Source organism: Ambystoma mexicanum, chromosome 7p (assembly GCF_040938575.1).
Source record: "Ambystoma mexicanum isolate Mex_15411 chromosome 7p, UKY_AmexF1_1, whole genome shotgun sequence".
In the NCBI taxonomy this organism is placed as follows: domain Eukaryota; kingdom Metazoa; phylum Chordata; class Amphibia; order Caudata; family Ambystomatidae; genus Ambystoma; species Ambystoma mexicanum.
The window spans coordinates 734,118,421-734,136,728 of record NC_090939.1 but is presented as its reverse complement, the minus strand read 5'-3'; the positions used below and the strand labels follow the sequence as shown (position 1 = coordinate 734,136,728).

At 46.8% G+C, this 18,308-nt stretch overlaps 1 protein-coding gene across 3 annotated transcripts in view; it reads right to left on the bottom strand.

The window, feature by feature from the left end:
• Positions 1-18,308, bottom strand: part of NHS (NHS actin remodeling regulator) — a 588,432-nt gene that overhangs the window by 129,071 nt on the left and 441,053 nt on the right. The window contains exon 4 of one of the 3 annotated variants that reach the window (XM_069636816.1): positions 4,029-4,091. The exons of 1 other annotated variant lie outside the window; for it this stretch is intronic. In XM_069636816.1, coding sequence (XP_069492917.1) covers positions 4,029-4,091 — 63 coding nt within the window. Of the gene's footprint in view, positions 1-270; positions 520-4,028; positions 4,092-18,308 lie in introns of those variants that run through there. One more of the 3 variants, XM_069636818.1, reaches the window with a different exon arrangement.

Genomic DNA, 18,308 nt, shown 5'->3' with positions numbered 1-18,308 from the left:
TTTTAACTACAGATGCCCATTGCAAAGCCACCTTCTCCCTGCGGCACCGCCTCACTCTCGATAGCCACTGTCAACTCAAAATGGTGGCTTGTAACTCATCTGCTAATGGACCGAGGTTGCCTCATTACGTTATCTGCAGCCCATGTGCTGGTTTATGGATGCTTTTTAACCAGCAAGTGTAAACTAATTCAAGTTAATCTACATGCCACTGGTAGGACTACTGTTAGAGACTGGGGCTTTTAAATATTTCAGATAACTTTTCGTACTTACCGGAGCAACATTTTTCTTCGTGAAGGAAAGGTTCTGTCCTCGGCAGATTCTACTGGGTTGTCCACGGATCCCACCTGCAGAAGTGCTTTTTGAGTGCTAAGATTTACGGGGCGACTGAATGAAGGCTTTTGCAGCCCCTCTCCCCCTGTTTCTCCATCTCTCGGCTACTTTTGTGCCGCTTCCCAGCAGAAGCTGCACACATGAATGGCTCAAATAAACTTCCTAGCACAAAAGACTGTGTTTCCTAGGTAACTTCTTTAAAGAAAAAAAAAAATAGCTGCATGCCGGGGAAAAACACAGACAGCATCTTGTGGCAGATTCCTTGCTTGAATAACAATGGACCTCTGAAAAAAAACATTAAAAAAAAATCCCACAAGCGATGGCGAGAATGCATGCCAAAATGAATGGCAAAGATGAGCGCTTAGCGAGGACATGTGTGCCCTATTGATTTTAATACAGGAGCGTAATGCATGCTGTCATTTTTTCTTAGGATGTTTAAGATGTTCTTTTCAATACGTTCCAGGCTTCACATGGAATGTTTTGATGGCTGAGAAATTGCCATTTAGGCCTTGAAAGGGTGAAACGTGCAGCTCTCGGGCTGTCAGTGTCCTTAGGAGGATCCGCTGACGCTCAAATGCCGCTCTGACTTGAACACTCCTTTGGAATTCACTGCACGGGACAAATATGCTAGAGGGCCATGGAAAGAAATGGGATTTTTTTTTTTGGACAAAACCTGTTTTTACTTAAAACGTAGCTTAAGCTTGAAGGTGTGATCTTCCAGGCGAGGATCAGATGCAAATGATGAGTCTAGTTAAGGGGCAGCTTCACCTCTCCATTCCTAGACCTATTGCTGCCACGTTAGAGTGGAGTAGCCTGGTCGGAGGATGTGGATTCTATGCGGGAAGTGTCTTCATTATGCCAACATGTCAAATGTCATGATTTCTCTCTTGTGGTAGAATTCGTCTGTCCCAGGACCAGAGCGCTGGATCTTCTTGAAAGGAGACTAGTCAAGTACATGACACATGGCCACTCACGTTCAAATAGCTATTTTTTAATTATATATTTATGTATCCTCGAAATTATACATACAGCTAAATATCCGGTCTAACCCATTAAGAAAAGTTGAAAGTACAATAAACTGTGGTAAAAAAAAAGATCACCTAGCAACTGAAGAGTAAAGCGTGAGAACGCAGCAGCGTGCAGAGCTAGAGGTGGAGTTAGTAATCATGCTGGGGGTTAATTACCACCTGGTTCACACCTTGACATTTTCCAAATGGCAAATTCATGCTACCTTTCCAATAATTTTGTTTAAAGACTGCGATCCCACCAGTAGCTGAGGAAGTACAAAGCTGGCAGCTGCTCCTGCTTATTGGGCCTACCGTGGATGTCATCGCTGCAGCTGTGCATATTATAGCCCACATCTGCTGTAGTCCCGTGGCTGCCTCCAAAACCTGGTCTGGGTGCGGGTTCCCTGAATGGGGAATTACCGGGCCATTCCGAGTTTGGAGGGCCCGGTAATTCCTCCCTCAGGGAACCCGGGCCCGGACCTTCCCCATTCCCATTCGAGCCCCCATAGGGCTCAATGGGAATGTGTGCAGGGAGCTAACAATGGGCCGATTATGACCGGCCCATTGTTAGCTTCCCTTGTCCCCTCGCAGGACCCGGTAACGATGCCTGGTTTTACCAGGCGTCCTTACCGGGTCCCGCGAGTGGACCTCGTAATCAGGCAGAACGGGTTTAACAGGTCCGCATCCATTTGCGGCACCCGTTAACCCATTCCGCCAGGGTCGTAATGAGGCCCAATGTGCCCTCTTACAGGGCGCCAGGCTGAAGATCAACATTATATACGTTTGTGTAACACTGTCTATATGTATTAGGAGCTATCCTTTCAACAAAGCCTTGAGCTCATTCCCACGTGTTCCGAGTTATGAAGGTGTATGCCACAAAATCTTCAAAACCTTCCATTGAAAATGTTGTCAGCTACAGTCGTTTATCAACGATTGTTCCGAGGTTATCATTGACCTAACTAAAAAAGTCTATTGACGAGAATGCTAATCCCCCGAGAAGCGAGATCATTTTGTGAATTGTAAGACAAGTTTATTGCACTCAAACGTCTCTGTTTCTTTGTAGGATATTTGTGTTATGCTGCATGTTTTTATTGGCTTTTCCCCCAGTGGTGTAAGAAATGCGATTTATGTCCTTTAGATTTCAGCTAGAGCTTGTATTGTTGTCACACATGTAGGGTATGCAGAATTTAATTCAGAGAGTTTTGTTTTATGCCTTTGCTCATTGGCAGGACCTATCATGTACCCTCATGGACCGCCTCACCGTCCAGAATCTCCCAGTGCCAATTCTCAAAAAGAATGATGAAACTGCCCCTCTCTTGGCACACAACCTTTGGTATGGGGCCCCAGACAGGGGCATATTTAAGATAATCTAAAACGTTTTAGGAGCATGCTCAAAAGTCAACTTTTTCTAAAGTTACAAACTCAAGAGTCACTCACGAGATTCTATGCCATGCTTGTTTTTTTTTTAGATTTTAAGCTCTAATGAAATACTGAAAAGGATATCCCGTTCTTTCATACTTTCTGAATCACCGTGATTTCTGGTTTAATCAACTTGTATGACTGATGTTTCTTGCTAAGGGGTTCCGTAGTGTACTAGTAGTGTTCATCAATGTCGTCTACATACCTGCAGAATAGAAAACAGCCTACCTTCTACTGGTGGATTTTTCAAATCATCTACCACTTAATTTAACTCTCAGCAGCACTCTGTGTAAGAGTACAGGAATCTAGAACTCAGTGCAGTGTTGAAATCTTACATCTCAACAGAGAGCCGAAATTATAGGGCTCAATTGAGTGCCAAAATGATATCATTCAATGGAGTATCAAAAACACGCACCTCGTTGGTGCTTCAAAGTGACAGAATGCTACGGCGGTGCATCAAAATAATGGCACTCAATGAGCTGTCAAAATCAAGGTACTCGATGGGTTGTCCAAACTCATATCACTCTGTGGAACATCAAACTCATAGAACTAACTAAAGCACCAAAATCATAAAACTCTGTGAAATGTCAGGGTCGCAGAACCCAGTGGGTTGTCCAAGATCCTATCACTCAATGGAGCAAGAAAGGGACAGAACTCAATGGAACATCGAAATCATTGAAATTTGAGTGTGCCATCACTAGTTTGCCAAACCTCCATGGGCACCAAGGGTGGCAGGCCTCGCTGTCGTTCAGAAAGATTACTTTCTCACTTGAGTAAGGTATGAATCTGCTGGTTGGCACATTGCGCGCAACTCTTAAGGCCTATCGATAGTGTACGCCGTGCCACCTGCTGATGTGCGACGTCGCTAAGGAGCACGTAAGTAGAAATAAGTCTAGGACTGTATGTAGGTTAGTCCTAGCAACACCAGGCAACAACCACCTTTCTTCACCCATTCATCTTATATCATCGATGCCAACGTCTGGGAACGAGACTAGTGTCACTCGCATTTGATGTACATGCAATGGCCACATACACGGACACTTTCCCGACAGCACTGCTAGACGATCGATCACATCACCAAAAACGTACTTTCGTTGAGTTCTTTTGCTGGTTTCTGAATTTTCCTTCAGAATGAAGACAAAGTTTAAGGAAAGGGAGGAAAAAAGGAGAGAGAAAGCAACGGACAGTGTTTTAGTTGAAAAGGAGAGCGTGAATGAGATAGGGTTGTTAATAGAGGCAAGCGTTGTTTCCCACAGGCTGTTTTCCAAATACCTTTCTACTCCAGGGAGTCATGTGGCAACACTCTGTGGGGGAGGGCGGGCGTGTGCTGTTATACTAGGAACACAAAATGAGGGAAGAAACAAAATGGAAAAATTAAAGCACATACATTCTAGTACAATGCATATGGTAGCACGGCATGAGCGGTGAACATTGGGGAGATGAAACCTTACATTCTAGCCCATCAAAAAGTATTTTCCACACTTTTCCCAGCTGGGTTGATTTGTAATTAATGGCATGCACACAAAAATGTATGGACACATTTATTCAAAAACAGTACAATTCTTACCATGAGTGAAGTGATTCAGAAACGGACTCCATTTTGTATATGCCGTTGCATGAATGTCATGGCGTGTGCATGCAATCTACCTCATGTGTGCGGATCTCTAGGGCTGAGCTGGCGTACACGCTTTTACAGGGAAGGAGGGGTCTATGGGATTATAACAGAGACATTACAGAGAGGGATGTTTCGCCTAAAACAAAAACAGCGAAAACATATCATTTTCTTTCTATTTGGGGGGTCCCCTTCCAGATCCCCTCCTTTCCCTATGTGTTTAAGCCCACCCCCACCCCATCCCCACCAGTTTTATCCCCTTTCCCGAAGCCCCATCCATGTTTCCACAAAAACTTGGTGGTTTTTTCGCTGTTTTTGTTTCGTTATAAATTCCCAATTCTGCAATAGTTTTCTCTGTAATCACTGAATACTGGAACGGAGGCGGTGCTTTACTCTTCGTTCATTTTTGTTCGCGACATTTCTTTCAGAAATGCTGTTCTGATTATTAATTTGTTTTGTTAAAGAAAAGTTATGGACCTGCAGAAACATGCTAGTCATTTTATTTGGATGCTACAAATATTTAAGTAGGTGGAATAGGTCCATAGGAGAACCAAAACGGTTGACTTTGATGATGCATGTTGTAATTTAGGATCCCTGCCATTTCTGTGGAATAAAAGCGACAGCTTTTTAAAACTAGTACCTTTTCAGAGTGACAGTAAACATGATGCAGCCACGACGTACTTTCTTACAAATTACAGCGTGGCCTCTAAGAGAGCGTTGCATTTCAACTTTAATTTTAAAATGTACCAAAACGTATAAAAAAAATGTATGACTTGTTACAGATTGACTGTATGTGGCCGGCTGTATGGGCAAAATGGTAGACACAAAAGCATGTGTTTTTTAGTGCGTAATGAAACGATGAAATGGAAACACCTTGCATAAAGTGCACTAATTATGCGTAGTTGCACACTGTGATCAACGTATGCGTGCGGTCGGACCCACTCACAGTAAATACATCTATATTCTCAGCATAGGCGATCCAGGGCTTGAGAGGTCCATAGTATTGTGCGGGCAGATAGCTCATGAGTTAAGCACTCTCCTGACATGGGTTCATCCTGCGCTTTGTAAGTAGTCCTTCATCCTTCCGAGGTCAATACTTATATGACCCGAGCGGCAAGGGAATTACTGTCTCAGGTAATGCCCCCGGGGCCTTCGTTAAGGCCCTCGCGATGCCTCCGCCGCGAGGGTCATATTGCTTTTAGTACCTTGGGCCGCAAGATTTGTGTGACCGAGGCACTAAAAGCATTTTTTTCTGTCCTGAAAAGTTTCGAGACAAAAAAAAAATAACCAAGAAAATGGCCGCCGGGAAAGCGTGGCCATAGGGTGCGGACGTGCTGAAAACAGAAGTGTTCTCAGCGTGTCCGCTCCCGAAAAAAAAGGCAAAGAAGGTAAGTGGGGTTGGGAGGGAGGAAGGGAAGGAGGGGGAAAAAAAGCCTTACCCGAGTCCCCGGCAGGGGCCGAAGGCAGCCTCTCAGCCGTGGGGAGGCTCGGAGCGGGGATGGCCCCGCTTCGAGCCTACTTATTGGCTGAGGGGCTGCCACGCCCCCGCCGGGTACAACCGCTGTGGAATCCCGGCTGAGGGATTCCTGGCCGGGTAATGCCTCGGCGAGGGCCAATCAGAATGGTTGTCTCATTCTGATTGCGCCCTCACCAGGTACTAAATTGAGTGACAGTACAGTGCGCTAATAATATCAGCTTTTGGTGGGTGCTTATGTGTGTGAGGAATCCGGCCTGAAGTGCTGTATACAAACCTGACATTATTGTAAATGGTAGGTGTTCATAATTGTATGCACACTTACTTACCTTCCATGTCGAAACACTGTTAATGAGGCATATGCTGTCTCCGGAAATGTGTCGTACTTTCAGCAGAATTGTACTCCTTTTACTGACAGTTTGCTACTTGGGCATCATCACGGAATCCAGAATTAATACACCAGCCCATAGTCGGGTACCGTCACATTTTAATAACATCTGCTTGTGTCTAATCATGGAGTCCTGCCCTCTGACTCTGTCACTTTAATCTCATTAAAGAAATCTGGGCTCCTACTCGATATCGGTTCATGTTGAGCCCCTGTAGGTAAGGTCACCAGGGGAATCTTGTGCTCACCAGGGACTCCATGCCCCAATCCTCTCCTTTCATTTCTTTCTCAATTGCATTCCGGGAGTTGTAGTCTTACGTCACTCCAGTTGCATAAAAGGGAGAAAAGTTAAAGTAAAGGCCAATGCCATGGAGTCGAGTCATCTGGTGACATTTCCTGTGTGAAATTTAACACTATATGCCAAACCTATATCAATCCTTTAACTTCTAAAAAACATTTGAATGCAGAAACTAGGGTGGCATTTCACAATTCGATTCTGAAGCACCAGTTTTATATCCATGCTGGAAAGAAATGCATGTGCACCAACACATACTTGCCCAAGTAGCTCAGTGGGTGAGTGTGCCTGCTGCAGAAATCTACACATAACCTGTCGTTTACGGATCTAACTTTCAGCGAGGCTCATTCAGGATCAGTCTTCGAGGTCAAAACAACGAGTTACACTGAGTTGAGCGATAGTAATATGTTTTGCTACAGCGCTTGATGGCACAGGTATTATTTTAAATGCTATATAACAAACAAGTGCATATCTAGTTTACAGTGACATAGGTCCTCATTACACGGATGGCGGTGAACCATGGCGCTATTAGCACCTTGCTCCATCCCGGTGACATACCGGCACCGCCTGGGTGGAAAGGGGAATTACCGCCCTATTCCAAGGTTGGCGGGGCGGTAATTCCCCCTTCCACCATTGCCCTTCCCCATTCCCATTTTTGCCCCATAGGGCTCTATGGGAATGGGGAAGGCGCTAATTACGGTACCGCAAATTGCGGTACCGTAATTAGCTCCCTGGTCCCTTTGCGGGTTGGTTTTTACCGCCTGCAAAAAGCAGGCGTTAAATTCCCCAACCCGCAAAGGGACCTCGTAGTAAGGCGGTAAGGATTTACCGGTACCGATAAAATACCGGTACCAGTAAACCCTTACCGCCATCCGTGTAAGGAGGCCCATAGATGCTGGGGTAAAGTGAATTGAGCAAGTTGACAACATGTGAGTTCAGTGTACAATTTCGGATTGCAATGGCAGTGGTACCACGTTAGCCCGCACCTGTCCTTGCCAAACCCCGATCAAGTAATGGGGCGAGGAAGGCCTCTGTGCAGAGCAGGATCTTGAATACCACAGCTCACAGACACATGTGGATCTCCACAGGGAGCAGACCCACTGTTAAGCAGCCAACAAATCCTTGGTTTGTCAAAAGGAGGAGCACATGCTGCTCCAAGAAGCCAGGCACGATTATGTAGAATGCGAGTCACAAATAAACCTCCGTATTAAGTGCCATATTCAAAAATAAGAGTGGACATGTTCAGTCAGGTCGATGTTATGAATACAATCATAGGCTACAGTCCAATTTAGAAAAGTACAGTTTCAATATTGCCAACACATTCCAGATCTGCATGATGAAACCAGACGTTATGTTCTGTTACTCTGCATTTGTAAAGCCATACAGTGCCAGAGTTGTCGATTTTGAACACAGAGTGTAGTTGCACTGTTGCACCTAATCAGTGCCTGATGGTGAATTGTTTAATTGGAAGGGTGAAAACATTTCCCATGAATGCGCAAAAGTGACTGAGCCTAGCAAGGGAGCTACAATCAACCAAGCAGGTTTTGGGGGTTTTTCCCCCCAGAGAATTTTGTTTTTTAACAGTGGGATAACATTTTGCATTTTACAACCCACTTTCTGGGAAAACTAAGGTATTAAGCCACACAGTTCACATTTTGTTTTGTTGGGTAACTCGTGAAAAAATCCAGGTAATTAACAGTCCACAGGATAGTCTTCCAAAATATTTTCACAATGCTTTTGCTTACAATATGTGCCAGTATTCTAACAGTGCAAATATGAACTATTTTCATGGGGCTGTACAAAACCTGTCCATGCTGGCTGCACCACTATTTGTCAGTGTCCCCCTAACCCCCAAGAAAGGACATAATCATGTTTGTTTTGCGCATAATGCCATAATAATACTTTGGGGTAACATGCTGATGCTTTCTGCGTCAATATGCAGCCAGTATCATCATGTAAGAACAATCATCATGTTGGTTTTGCTACTAATACCACTTATAAATAATGCCATGCCACCTTAAGAGAACATATGCTGGCTGCTCGAATATAGGGCAGTAGCCCCATTTAAGAAGGCTTATTATCTAAGCTTTGCCTTTAAATGCCAGTGCACATTCCATGCAAAGAAAAAATGTCCATGCTATCTGAGTCGATGTAGGCTATTATCCCCATGTAAAAACTCTCTTCATCTTGCCTTTGCCCATAATGTCAGTAATAGATAAGGCCATGACACTTTACGAAACCATGTCCATGTTGGCTATGTCCATATAGACCAGTTTCTCCATGTAAGAACCCTCATGTTGGCTTTTATCATAATATTAGTAATACATAATGCCGTGCCACTGAAAGAAAAAGTCCATGCTTGCTGCACCAATATAGGCCAGTATCCCCAGGTAAGAAAGCATATCATTTTGGCTTTGCTTAATGCCAGTCAATATGCCATAACACTGTAAGAAAACCCATCCATGCTGGCTGCGCCACTTTAGGCTACTATTCCCACATAAGAACACTCATCAAGTTGGCTTTTCCCATAAGGCCAGTAAAAGGTATCATGCCATTGAAAGAAAATATGTCCATACTGGCAGCATCTAATGTAGGACAGCATGCCCACATACAAACACTCATGTGGGCTTTGCACTTAATGCCAGTACAAATGCCAAGCACTTGTAATTCCAGCTACAAGCAGAGCAGGAGCTCTTGCGCCGTTCCCCTTGCTGCAGGAGCAGCATTATTGTCATCGATCATGGGTGCACTGAAAGGTAAGCTTTGGGCATGCTTCCTACAGCCCTAAAGCCCCTTTCCCAACGTGCTGCATTTGCCTTGCAATTACCCACCCCTGTATGACCACCACCCCGGATAGAATCTGCCACGCTGTTTCCCGACCTTAACCCAGAAATAGGCCACTTCCTTTGGTGTTAGCGAATCCCACCATTGCCCGCAACGTGGAACACCCTTTCTAAGATGGCCGCCCTGCCCGATGCAACCTCCCCACCCTCCGTTTCTGATCAGCTGGCTGCTCCGACGACTCGATTGGCTGACTTGTTTTACTTCTAACCAATCATCATTCACCGGCAGGCGAGCGCCGGTCCGAACGAAGGCATGGATAAAGCCACAGCTAACTGTGCTGACCGTGCGTAACCGGCAAAATGCGACGACACGCTGCTCGCCGCACACCCACTTACCCATGAACCATTTCTGCACCGCACAACCGCATGGACATCCACTGCCGTGTAACGCAACCTCAAACCAAAACAGAGTGAGTTCAAACTGCCCAGCATAAATGCTCAGCTGTGCATGTATCTCTTTAATCAAGGTACACTTTCCTAATATACAGCCAGATGACTAACTGTTCTAACTGTATCCGCCCACGGCCAAATGACCAATTGTCTGTAGTACCCAACCACGGCCACAAGCCTGAACTAGCCTATTGATTATCTGTACACAGTATCTGAACTAGCCTAATGATAAACTGTTCGTAGTACCTGCCCACTGATGATTAATTGTTGTAGTACTGGCCCACTGCCAACAGCCTGAACTAGCCTATTGATTATTTGCACACATTATCTGAACTAGCCTATTGATTATTTGCACACAGTATCTGAATTAGCCTATTGATTATTTGTACACAGTATCTGAACTAGCGTAATGATTAACTGTTCGTAGTACCTGCCCACTGATGATTAATTGTTGTAGTACTGGCCCACTGCCATAAGCCTGAACTAGCCTATTGATTATTTGCACACAGTATCTGAACTAGACTATTGATTAACTGCACACAGCATCTGAACTAGCCTGCTGGCTAATTGTACGCAGTATCTGAACTAGCCTAATGATTAACTGTTCGAAGTACCTGCCCACGGACTAACCCCCAGCCCTAACCACCTTTTGAACACAACGATGCTAGGTTGGCTACTCATCACAATGTTTCCTTTCAGCCTTGTCCAAGATAGCACACCTTGCACAGGCAGCCACTTCCTTAAACTTAGACATGGCCTATCCAGACTGGCATGCCCCAGACATTACCCCATACCCTGCCCCACACCATTCCTTCCACCCACTCCACCTTTCCCTCCTATCCCTGATCAAACTCGCAGCTCGAGCCTAACTACTAGGAGCTCCATTTGAGACTCCATCCCCACGGATCTTAAAGCAGAACCCTTGCTCCACAGCTCTACCTCAGGTCCCCAAACTTGCCCCATTGACGGGAACGATAGGATCCTTCGACTAAGATTGCACACCAAACTACTCCACCACTGTCATATTCCCACCCCCTTGACTCTCAATCCACCAAAGACTAATAACCTCCTGCACAGTAATAAGTACAAACCACCCATTGCCCCAATCGCAAAAAGAGGTCCCAATGCCCCTCATCCTCAGACACCCAAGATTGCTACCGCAGATGAAGCCAAGCCACTCACCCACTTCAAAGGCACCCTCATCAACACCCGGTCACTAGGATAATCCATGACATAATCACTGAACAAAACCTAGACCTACTAGTAATCACAGAATCCGGGCTCCATCAAGCATCTGGACCACTGTTAGCTCTCGCCATCCCACCCGAATACTCCATCCTTAGGACTGATAGAACTCTCACCACAGGAGGTGGTTAGCCATCATAACCAAGAGTAATCTAAAGCTAAGATCCTGCCCCATCGAAGACATTGCAGGATACGAACTTCTGCTAGGTAAACTCCCCATGAATAGTAAAAACTACAATCAACATTGTGGCAATCTACAAGACACCTAGTGCCAACAGCCACCCTGAAATAGACATTCCATTACTTCTTGCCCTACTCATTAAACCCAACACTAAATGTATCATCCTTGGAGACCTAAATCTAGGCTTTAATGACGACCAAGACCATAAAGCTGAAGCCTTACACTCATCACTCAAAGACATGAATTTCACCCAACAGGTGAATGTTCACACGCATATCAAGGGTAGAAGACTTGATTGGATCCTCTCACTCAACAACAGACTATCTGTTGACTCAGTTACTCCCCTCAGCTGGACGGACCACCACTTCATAGAATTCACCTTCCGAGCGATAAACCCAACCACCCTAAGACTAAAGTACTGGACACCTACGAAACCAGACACCCCCGGAAGCGCACTGTAGAGAACTTTGACCCCATTCTCAATAACACATTAGAAACCAACCTGATCACCAGCAACGACCCTAGCACCCTCGCTGACTACTACCATAAATGCCTCACACTAACTATTGATGAAGTAGCGCCAATAACTACCAAAACACGACGTGCCGACAAAAAGACACATTTCTGGTTCGATAAAGAATTAGCATCACTAAGAAGAACCAAACGTTCCCTTGAACACACCCACAACAAACATCCCTCTTCCTACTCTGCCAACACCTTCAACGAGGCCAACAAAATCTATAAAACAGCTATTATCACTCGCAAAGACAATGCCTATAACACTTGCATCAGCAATGCTGCATCAGACTCTAAAGAACTCTTCTCTATCCTTAGAGAATTAGAAAATCCGACACTGGTCAACTCCAAAAAAGAATGGTGCACCACTATTCAAGATGCCTTAGCCCCCAAAATTGCTCTGCTACAAAACAAAATAACTACCAAAAGACTTGTCCTAGTAGACAAAAATACGCTAATCACTAACCCCAGCACCACCCCCAACGAAAACACCAACGCTACTTTTTACTTTGCCCCGGTCTCCCAAGAACTAGTTCTTGATACCATCTCTAAGCTAAAAGCCACTAACTACAAAGGGGACAACGTCTCAGCTAAAATAATCAAAGCATGTGCTTCCACCCTCACCCCCACTATTACTAATTTTGTCAACGCCTCCTTCAACACTAACACAGTCCCAGCCAGCATCAAAGAAGCCTGGGTCACCCCACTTCTAAGAAAAAACACATTGGTCCCTACAGTGCCCACCAATTATCGCCCAATAACAACGGTCCCATTTCTACTTAAAATTATTGACAAAATTGCATACACACAAGTCCAAGCCCACTGTGATGCTGGAAATGCATTGGAGGGACAGGGCCTCCATATCTTTGTCCTTCACTGCTTTTTATTGTGTGTTCTGTCGTGTTTTCTGTGCAGGAGTTCATGTGGGACTCCTGGCAGTGCAGCTCTCTCCTTTGGTTTTGGTGAACGGACCCATGAGATACTCTTATAGCACCCATGGGTGGGGTACAACCCTGTACCCCTAGTGTATGTTTTTGAGCACCTGTGTGTGGCCCACAGAGCAGGGTATGGGCTGGTAGCAGCTCTGTGCTGAATTGACTTGTGCCCTGAGCATCCTCCATTTTGGGATGCCCAGGCCCTGTCCTTTGGAATCAGTAGATTCCTGAGGGAGACAAGATGGCCCATGTGGCCTCTTGCCTTCCATCACCTGTTACCTTAATCTTCCCGAAGCCCCGGGAAGCCCTGACTCTGTCCCTTCCCCCTGTATATGGTAGTGTGGGGAAGTGCCGACCAGACTGGCTGGAGCCTTCCCAACGACCGTATGTTGGGGGTACGCCTGTGGGTGGGACCTGGGTGAATGGAGTGTGTGACGAATATGCACTTCTTGTTGTGGATGTCTAGTCTCTGGTGTTTGACACAATGACTGAGGCAGCCCTGCCGAAACTGGTATGAATGCAGTGTGGAGTGTTGAATGGCTGGGTACTTGTCCCAATGCACATAAATTGTGAGTGTCTGGAGAGAAGTGAATGACCTGAATGCACTATGCACCTGATTGGCTGCCTGCCTGCATGAATGCCCTTCGCAGTGATTGGATGCTTAAGTGTGACACAGCAGAATGAATGGGAGATCCACAGTATATCTGGGGACCTCTCAGTGTTCAGAGGTGTTCAGAAGCTGAAGTCCAAACTACGAAGAGTAACTGGAGTGAAACTGAAGCTTGACCTTGAAGCTCTGCTGGAAGAGAAGAATTGCTGTTGCTCTCCTTCATTAATCTGAAAGCTGTTGTGTCTCCAAGGACTGACCCAGAGAGGACCTGGTAAGGCGCCCTGTTCCCGAGCTACGAGGGACCATCGTACACCAGCTGATCTTTGCCAAAGCTACCTGGTAGACAGACCTATGACAGGCTGCCGACCGGAGACAGGGACTGCCCAAAGAGAAGCGCCCGGACTGTTGTCCGCCACTGTCGATGACTGCCGTCGCCAACCGGAGCCGCCGTGCTCCCATTGCCTAAGAACGTTCGATTCACGGATGCGCTCATCCGCACCGCCGCCTGCCTTTTACTGCCGGAGAAGGCCAGGCCGTCGACACGCCGAGGGGCATCCGCTGGTGAGTTTCCCGCCTTCAAAGACCACAGAGACGCAGAGGACTCGACGCCCTTGCTGGGTGACAGTTCTTCAAACTCTTTGCGGTCTTGAACTATCGACACTGAGGTGCCCTGCACGCCTCATCCTTGCAGGACTTTTACGCTTCCCTGTCGACAAGCACCGCTAGGAAAGAAGCTGCCACTTCACCGTAGTAGCTCACCCTGTTCTCCTTCGGACGTTCGATGACCTGTGACTCCTGCCTTAAAGGGAGGACACTCAAGAAGGGTCGTTGATTCCCCAATGAGGAACGTTACCGTGCCAGGTACTTTGGGGTTGCAGAACTACTGGAAAGTCTCTTGTGAACAATAAATGGACTGGGCTTGTGATATATCTTTATTCTACAGGTTGCCCAGCTGGGGGGATCTCCACACAGAACTGTGTCTAGGTATCGGGCCAGTATTCTGCCAATTGTTCTAACCAACTGCTTTCCTCTTATATCTGTTGTTGGTTTCCATTATGAACTGATTGGTGTGCCATTTAACCGTACAGTTGATGCACTTTAAAGAGATCTAATAGTAATTGTGGTACCACGTACAACTGTATATTTATCATTGTAGATATCTGAGTACAAAGTGAGTTATTGTGATATTGTACATAATCTTGAATATTAATTATATAAAGACTGTGTTTTAAGTAATACAGTGTGCGGACATTCCTTTGTGGGTACTTGGGGACTACACTGTACTTAAGAACCAGCCTGCATCACCTCCTGTGAAGCTAGGCCTTGATTGCTTGATAACGTACCAATAATAGAAAATCTTGGCTGGGGTCCTCTGAGCCTCTCCTCTATAGAGGGCAGAAGTACAGACACCCCCCTTCGGTCTTTACACTAGTGGCAGCGCTGGGATGCTTATGGTTTTAAGAATCAGTGTATAGCCGTGCCACTTACAAGGATATCTGCACTTTATTAAATTGAGGTTTAGTTGTGTACAAGATAACTGCATTACAAGCAATGGAATCTATTGCGAATGGTAAATTGACTCGGATGAGCCTATAGGCTCTCCAGGATGATAGTGAAGCCAGGGAGTTAGACTTTGTGGAGTCTAGGGCTGAGCTGATAGCTGCCCTGGTGGACTACCAGACTGATGGCGAAACTCTTGAAGGGGGGGGATGCAGCCAATGAGGACTCCGCCCCTGGGGTTGTTGCTGAATCTGTTTCTGGGAATTCCACCAGTCCTGCTGCCTCTGTTCCGAACCCCAGCAATTCCTTGGAGCTTGAGTTATTGAATACCGGAAGTTGGAAATAGATGCTGAGCTTAAGAAAGAGGAGTTGACACAACAAGTGGAGCTCAAGAATAGGGATCTTGAACTCAAAGATAAGGACCTTGAACTCAAGAACCGGGACACTGAATTTCAGCAAATCCAGTTAGAGAAAGCTCGAGTGGAAGCTTCAGCTAAACCAGTTGAGAGTGTCAGGTCCCCAGCAACCAAGTTTATGAAAGATTTGGTTGGTTTGTATGCAGAGTGTTCTGATATCACCCAATGGATTGAAGCGTTTGAGATGGCTTGTGCAATTCATGATGTTGATAAGGGAGATTGGGCTAAGTGTTTGTTAAGCAGAGTCCCTCAAACTGGATATGACTGTATTCTGAAACTGAATGTGGAAGAAAGGGGTCAGTATGAATGCATGAAGTCTGCTTTAATTGCCAATTTTGGCAAGACACCTAGCCAATACCTTAAAAGGTTCAGGTGTTTTAAGAAACAAGAGAATGTGTGCTTTGATTGACTGGGTGAGTGCTGGTGGGCCTCCCAAATTATCGCCTGTAGCCTTAGTCAACCTTATGATTGGAGACAAGACAGCAAAACTTCCGGTCCTGGTTCAGGACAACTTGCCTGCGAACATCTTGTTAAGGAACGATTTGGTCGAATTGGGGATGATCACGGATGGTCTACCCATGGCTGCTTCGGCGGTCACCCGATCGCAGGTCACACAGGGTCCGGCTGCGAGCCCGGTACCCTCGCCGACAGGGAAACCCAAGGCGCGAAGGAAACGGAAGAGTAAGAAGGCCACCTCTGTGGAGGGGACTCCTGTTCTTCCTGCTTTTCCGATAGCACCCATTGGGATCCATGCTCCAGACGGACTGGGTCCAGTGGTGAACCCCGTCTCAACTCCTGTGGGAGAAGATCCAAAAGACGTTCCTGTGGGAGACGTACTCAACCCGTAGGACCACCCCAACCTTCAATGCTTGTTAGCTGAAGGGGGACCCTCCCGGGTGGACTTCTGTAAGGGACAGAGAGAGTGCCACTCTCTCGAGGGTCTGAGGAAACAGGCCCTGTCCCAGGCACAAGGAGAAGTGCCTAGGACATTTCCGAATCTATTGGGGGGGTGAGCTCCTTGTTAGTGAGCCCACTAAGCCTGAACCTGGTGCACTCAAGAGGTTGGTGGTACCCCAGGTTTACAGGCCCTTCCTGCTGCAGTGGGCGCATGAGGTGCCCTTAGCTGGTCATCTTGGTATCAAGAAGACTAAGCAGAGGCTCTCTGCCCATTTCTAATGGCCTCGGATGGGAGTACAAGTGGAGTCCCACTGTAGGACCTGCCCAACTTGTCAGTTGTCTGGCAAGACTGGAGGCAGTATCATTGCCCCACTGCAGCCATTGCCAGTGGTTGGCACACCGTTTGAGAGGGTGGGCATCGACATTGTCGGTCCCCTTGACCCTCCAACTTCTAGTGGACATCGGTTCATCCTGGTCTTGGTTGATCATGCCACCAGGTACCCTGAGGCTATACCCCTTCAGACTGTTACTGCCAAGATGGTTGCCAGGGCTCTCCTGGGCATTTTTACCCATGTTGGATTCCCCAAGGAGGTTGTCTCTGACAGAGGATCCAACTTCATGTCTAGTTACATGAAAACCATGTGGAAAGAGTGCAGGGTAACCTACAAGTTCTCCGCCTCTTACCATCCCCAGACCAATGGTCTGGTTGAGAGATTTAATAAAACTCTCAAGGGCATGATAGGCGCTTTGGAAGAGCCCCTAAGGAAGAAGTGGGACCTTCTTCTGCCATGCCTGCTGTTTGCTTACAGAGAGGTACCTCAAGAGGGTGTTGGTTTCAGCCCCTTTGAGTTACTCTTTGGACATCCGGTGAGGGGGCCCCTTGCCTGGATCAGAGAAGGTTTGGAGGCCACCCCTCCGGGTCCCGCCAAGCAAGTGGGGGCTATGTGTTAGGCCTCATACGGAGGATGACACAGATGATGGGTCAGTCGACAGTGAATCTCAAGGTCAGCCAGGAATTGGATAAATACTGGCATGACCTTAAAGCATCGCAAGTGGATTGGACACCGGGACAGGAGGTCCTCGTGATGGAGCCTACCAAGCCTCGAGCTATGGCAGATAAGTGGACTGGACCCTTCAGGATCATCTCCAAGATGGGCGAAATCAATTATCTGGTTGACATGGGAGTCCCTGGGGTAGGCCTTCAGGTATTCCATGTTAACAGGTTCAGGCCTTTCCACAGGAAAGCAGAAGTCTCATGTCTCTTGCTAGCTTCTGAGCAAGAAGAGGATGAGAGTGAGCCCCTTCCTGATTTGCTGCATAGCAACCCTCAAAATGGCTCAGTGGAGGGAGTGCATCTCTCTCCCGATCTGACGACAGAGCAGCAGAGGGCCTGCAGGGCTTTGCTCCGGCAGTATGCCTCTCTGTTTTCACTGACACCAGGCCTTACACCGTGGCGTAGGCACGAAATTGACACTGGTGACAGTGTGCCTGTCAAAAGCAGGTGCTAACGTATGTCAGATACAGTTAAGAACCGCATCTAGGCTGAGGTTGCCAAGATTTTGGATCTGGGTGTTATTGAACCCTCAACCAGTCCCTGGTCCAGTCCCGTGGTCCTTGTCCCCAAGGCAAGTTCCCAGGCAGGTACCAAGGATTGGAGGTTCTGTGTGGACTACCGAGGAGTCAATGTCGTCACCAAAACTGACGCACACCCATTGGCCAGGGCTGATGAGCTCGTGGACACCATAGGTGCTGCCAAATTTGTGAGCACCTTTTACCTTACCTCAGGCTATTGGCAAATAGCTCTGACGGACCATGCCAAGGAAAAGACGGCATTCTCAACACCTGGGGGACTCTACAAGTTTAGGGTCATGCCTTTTGGGTTGAAGAATGCCCCTGCCACCTTCCAGAGATTGATCAATCATGCGCTCAGTGGGCTGGAGGCCTTTTGTGTGGCCTACTTAGACGACATTGCCGTCTACAGTTCCACCTGGGAAGAGCATTTGACACATCTGGTGTTGCAGGCCTTGAAAAGGGCTAACCTCACTATCAAGGCCACCAAGTGCCAGATAGCTCAGGGGAAAGTCATGTATCTTGGTCATGAGGTAGGAGGGGGTCAAATCCAACCTCTCCCCATTAAGGTACAGGATGTACATGTACACTGGGAGACTCCCAATACTCAAACCCAGGTGAGAGCCTTTTTGGGCCTCACTGGGTATTATCACAATTTCATGGCAGACTATGGAACCATAGCTG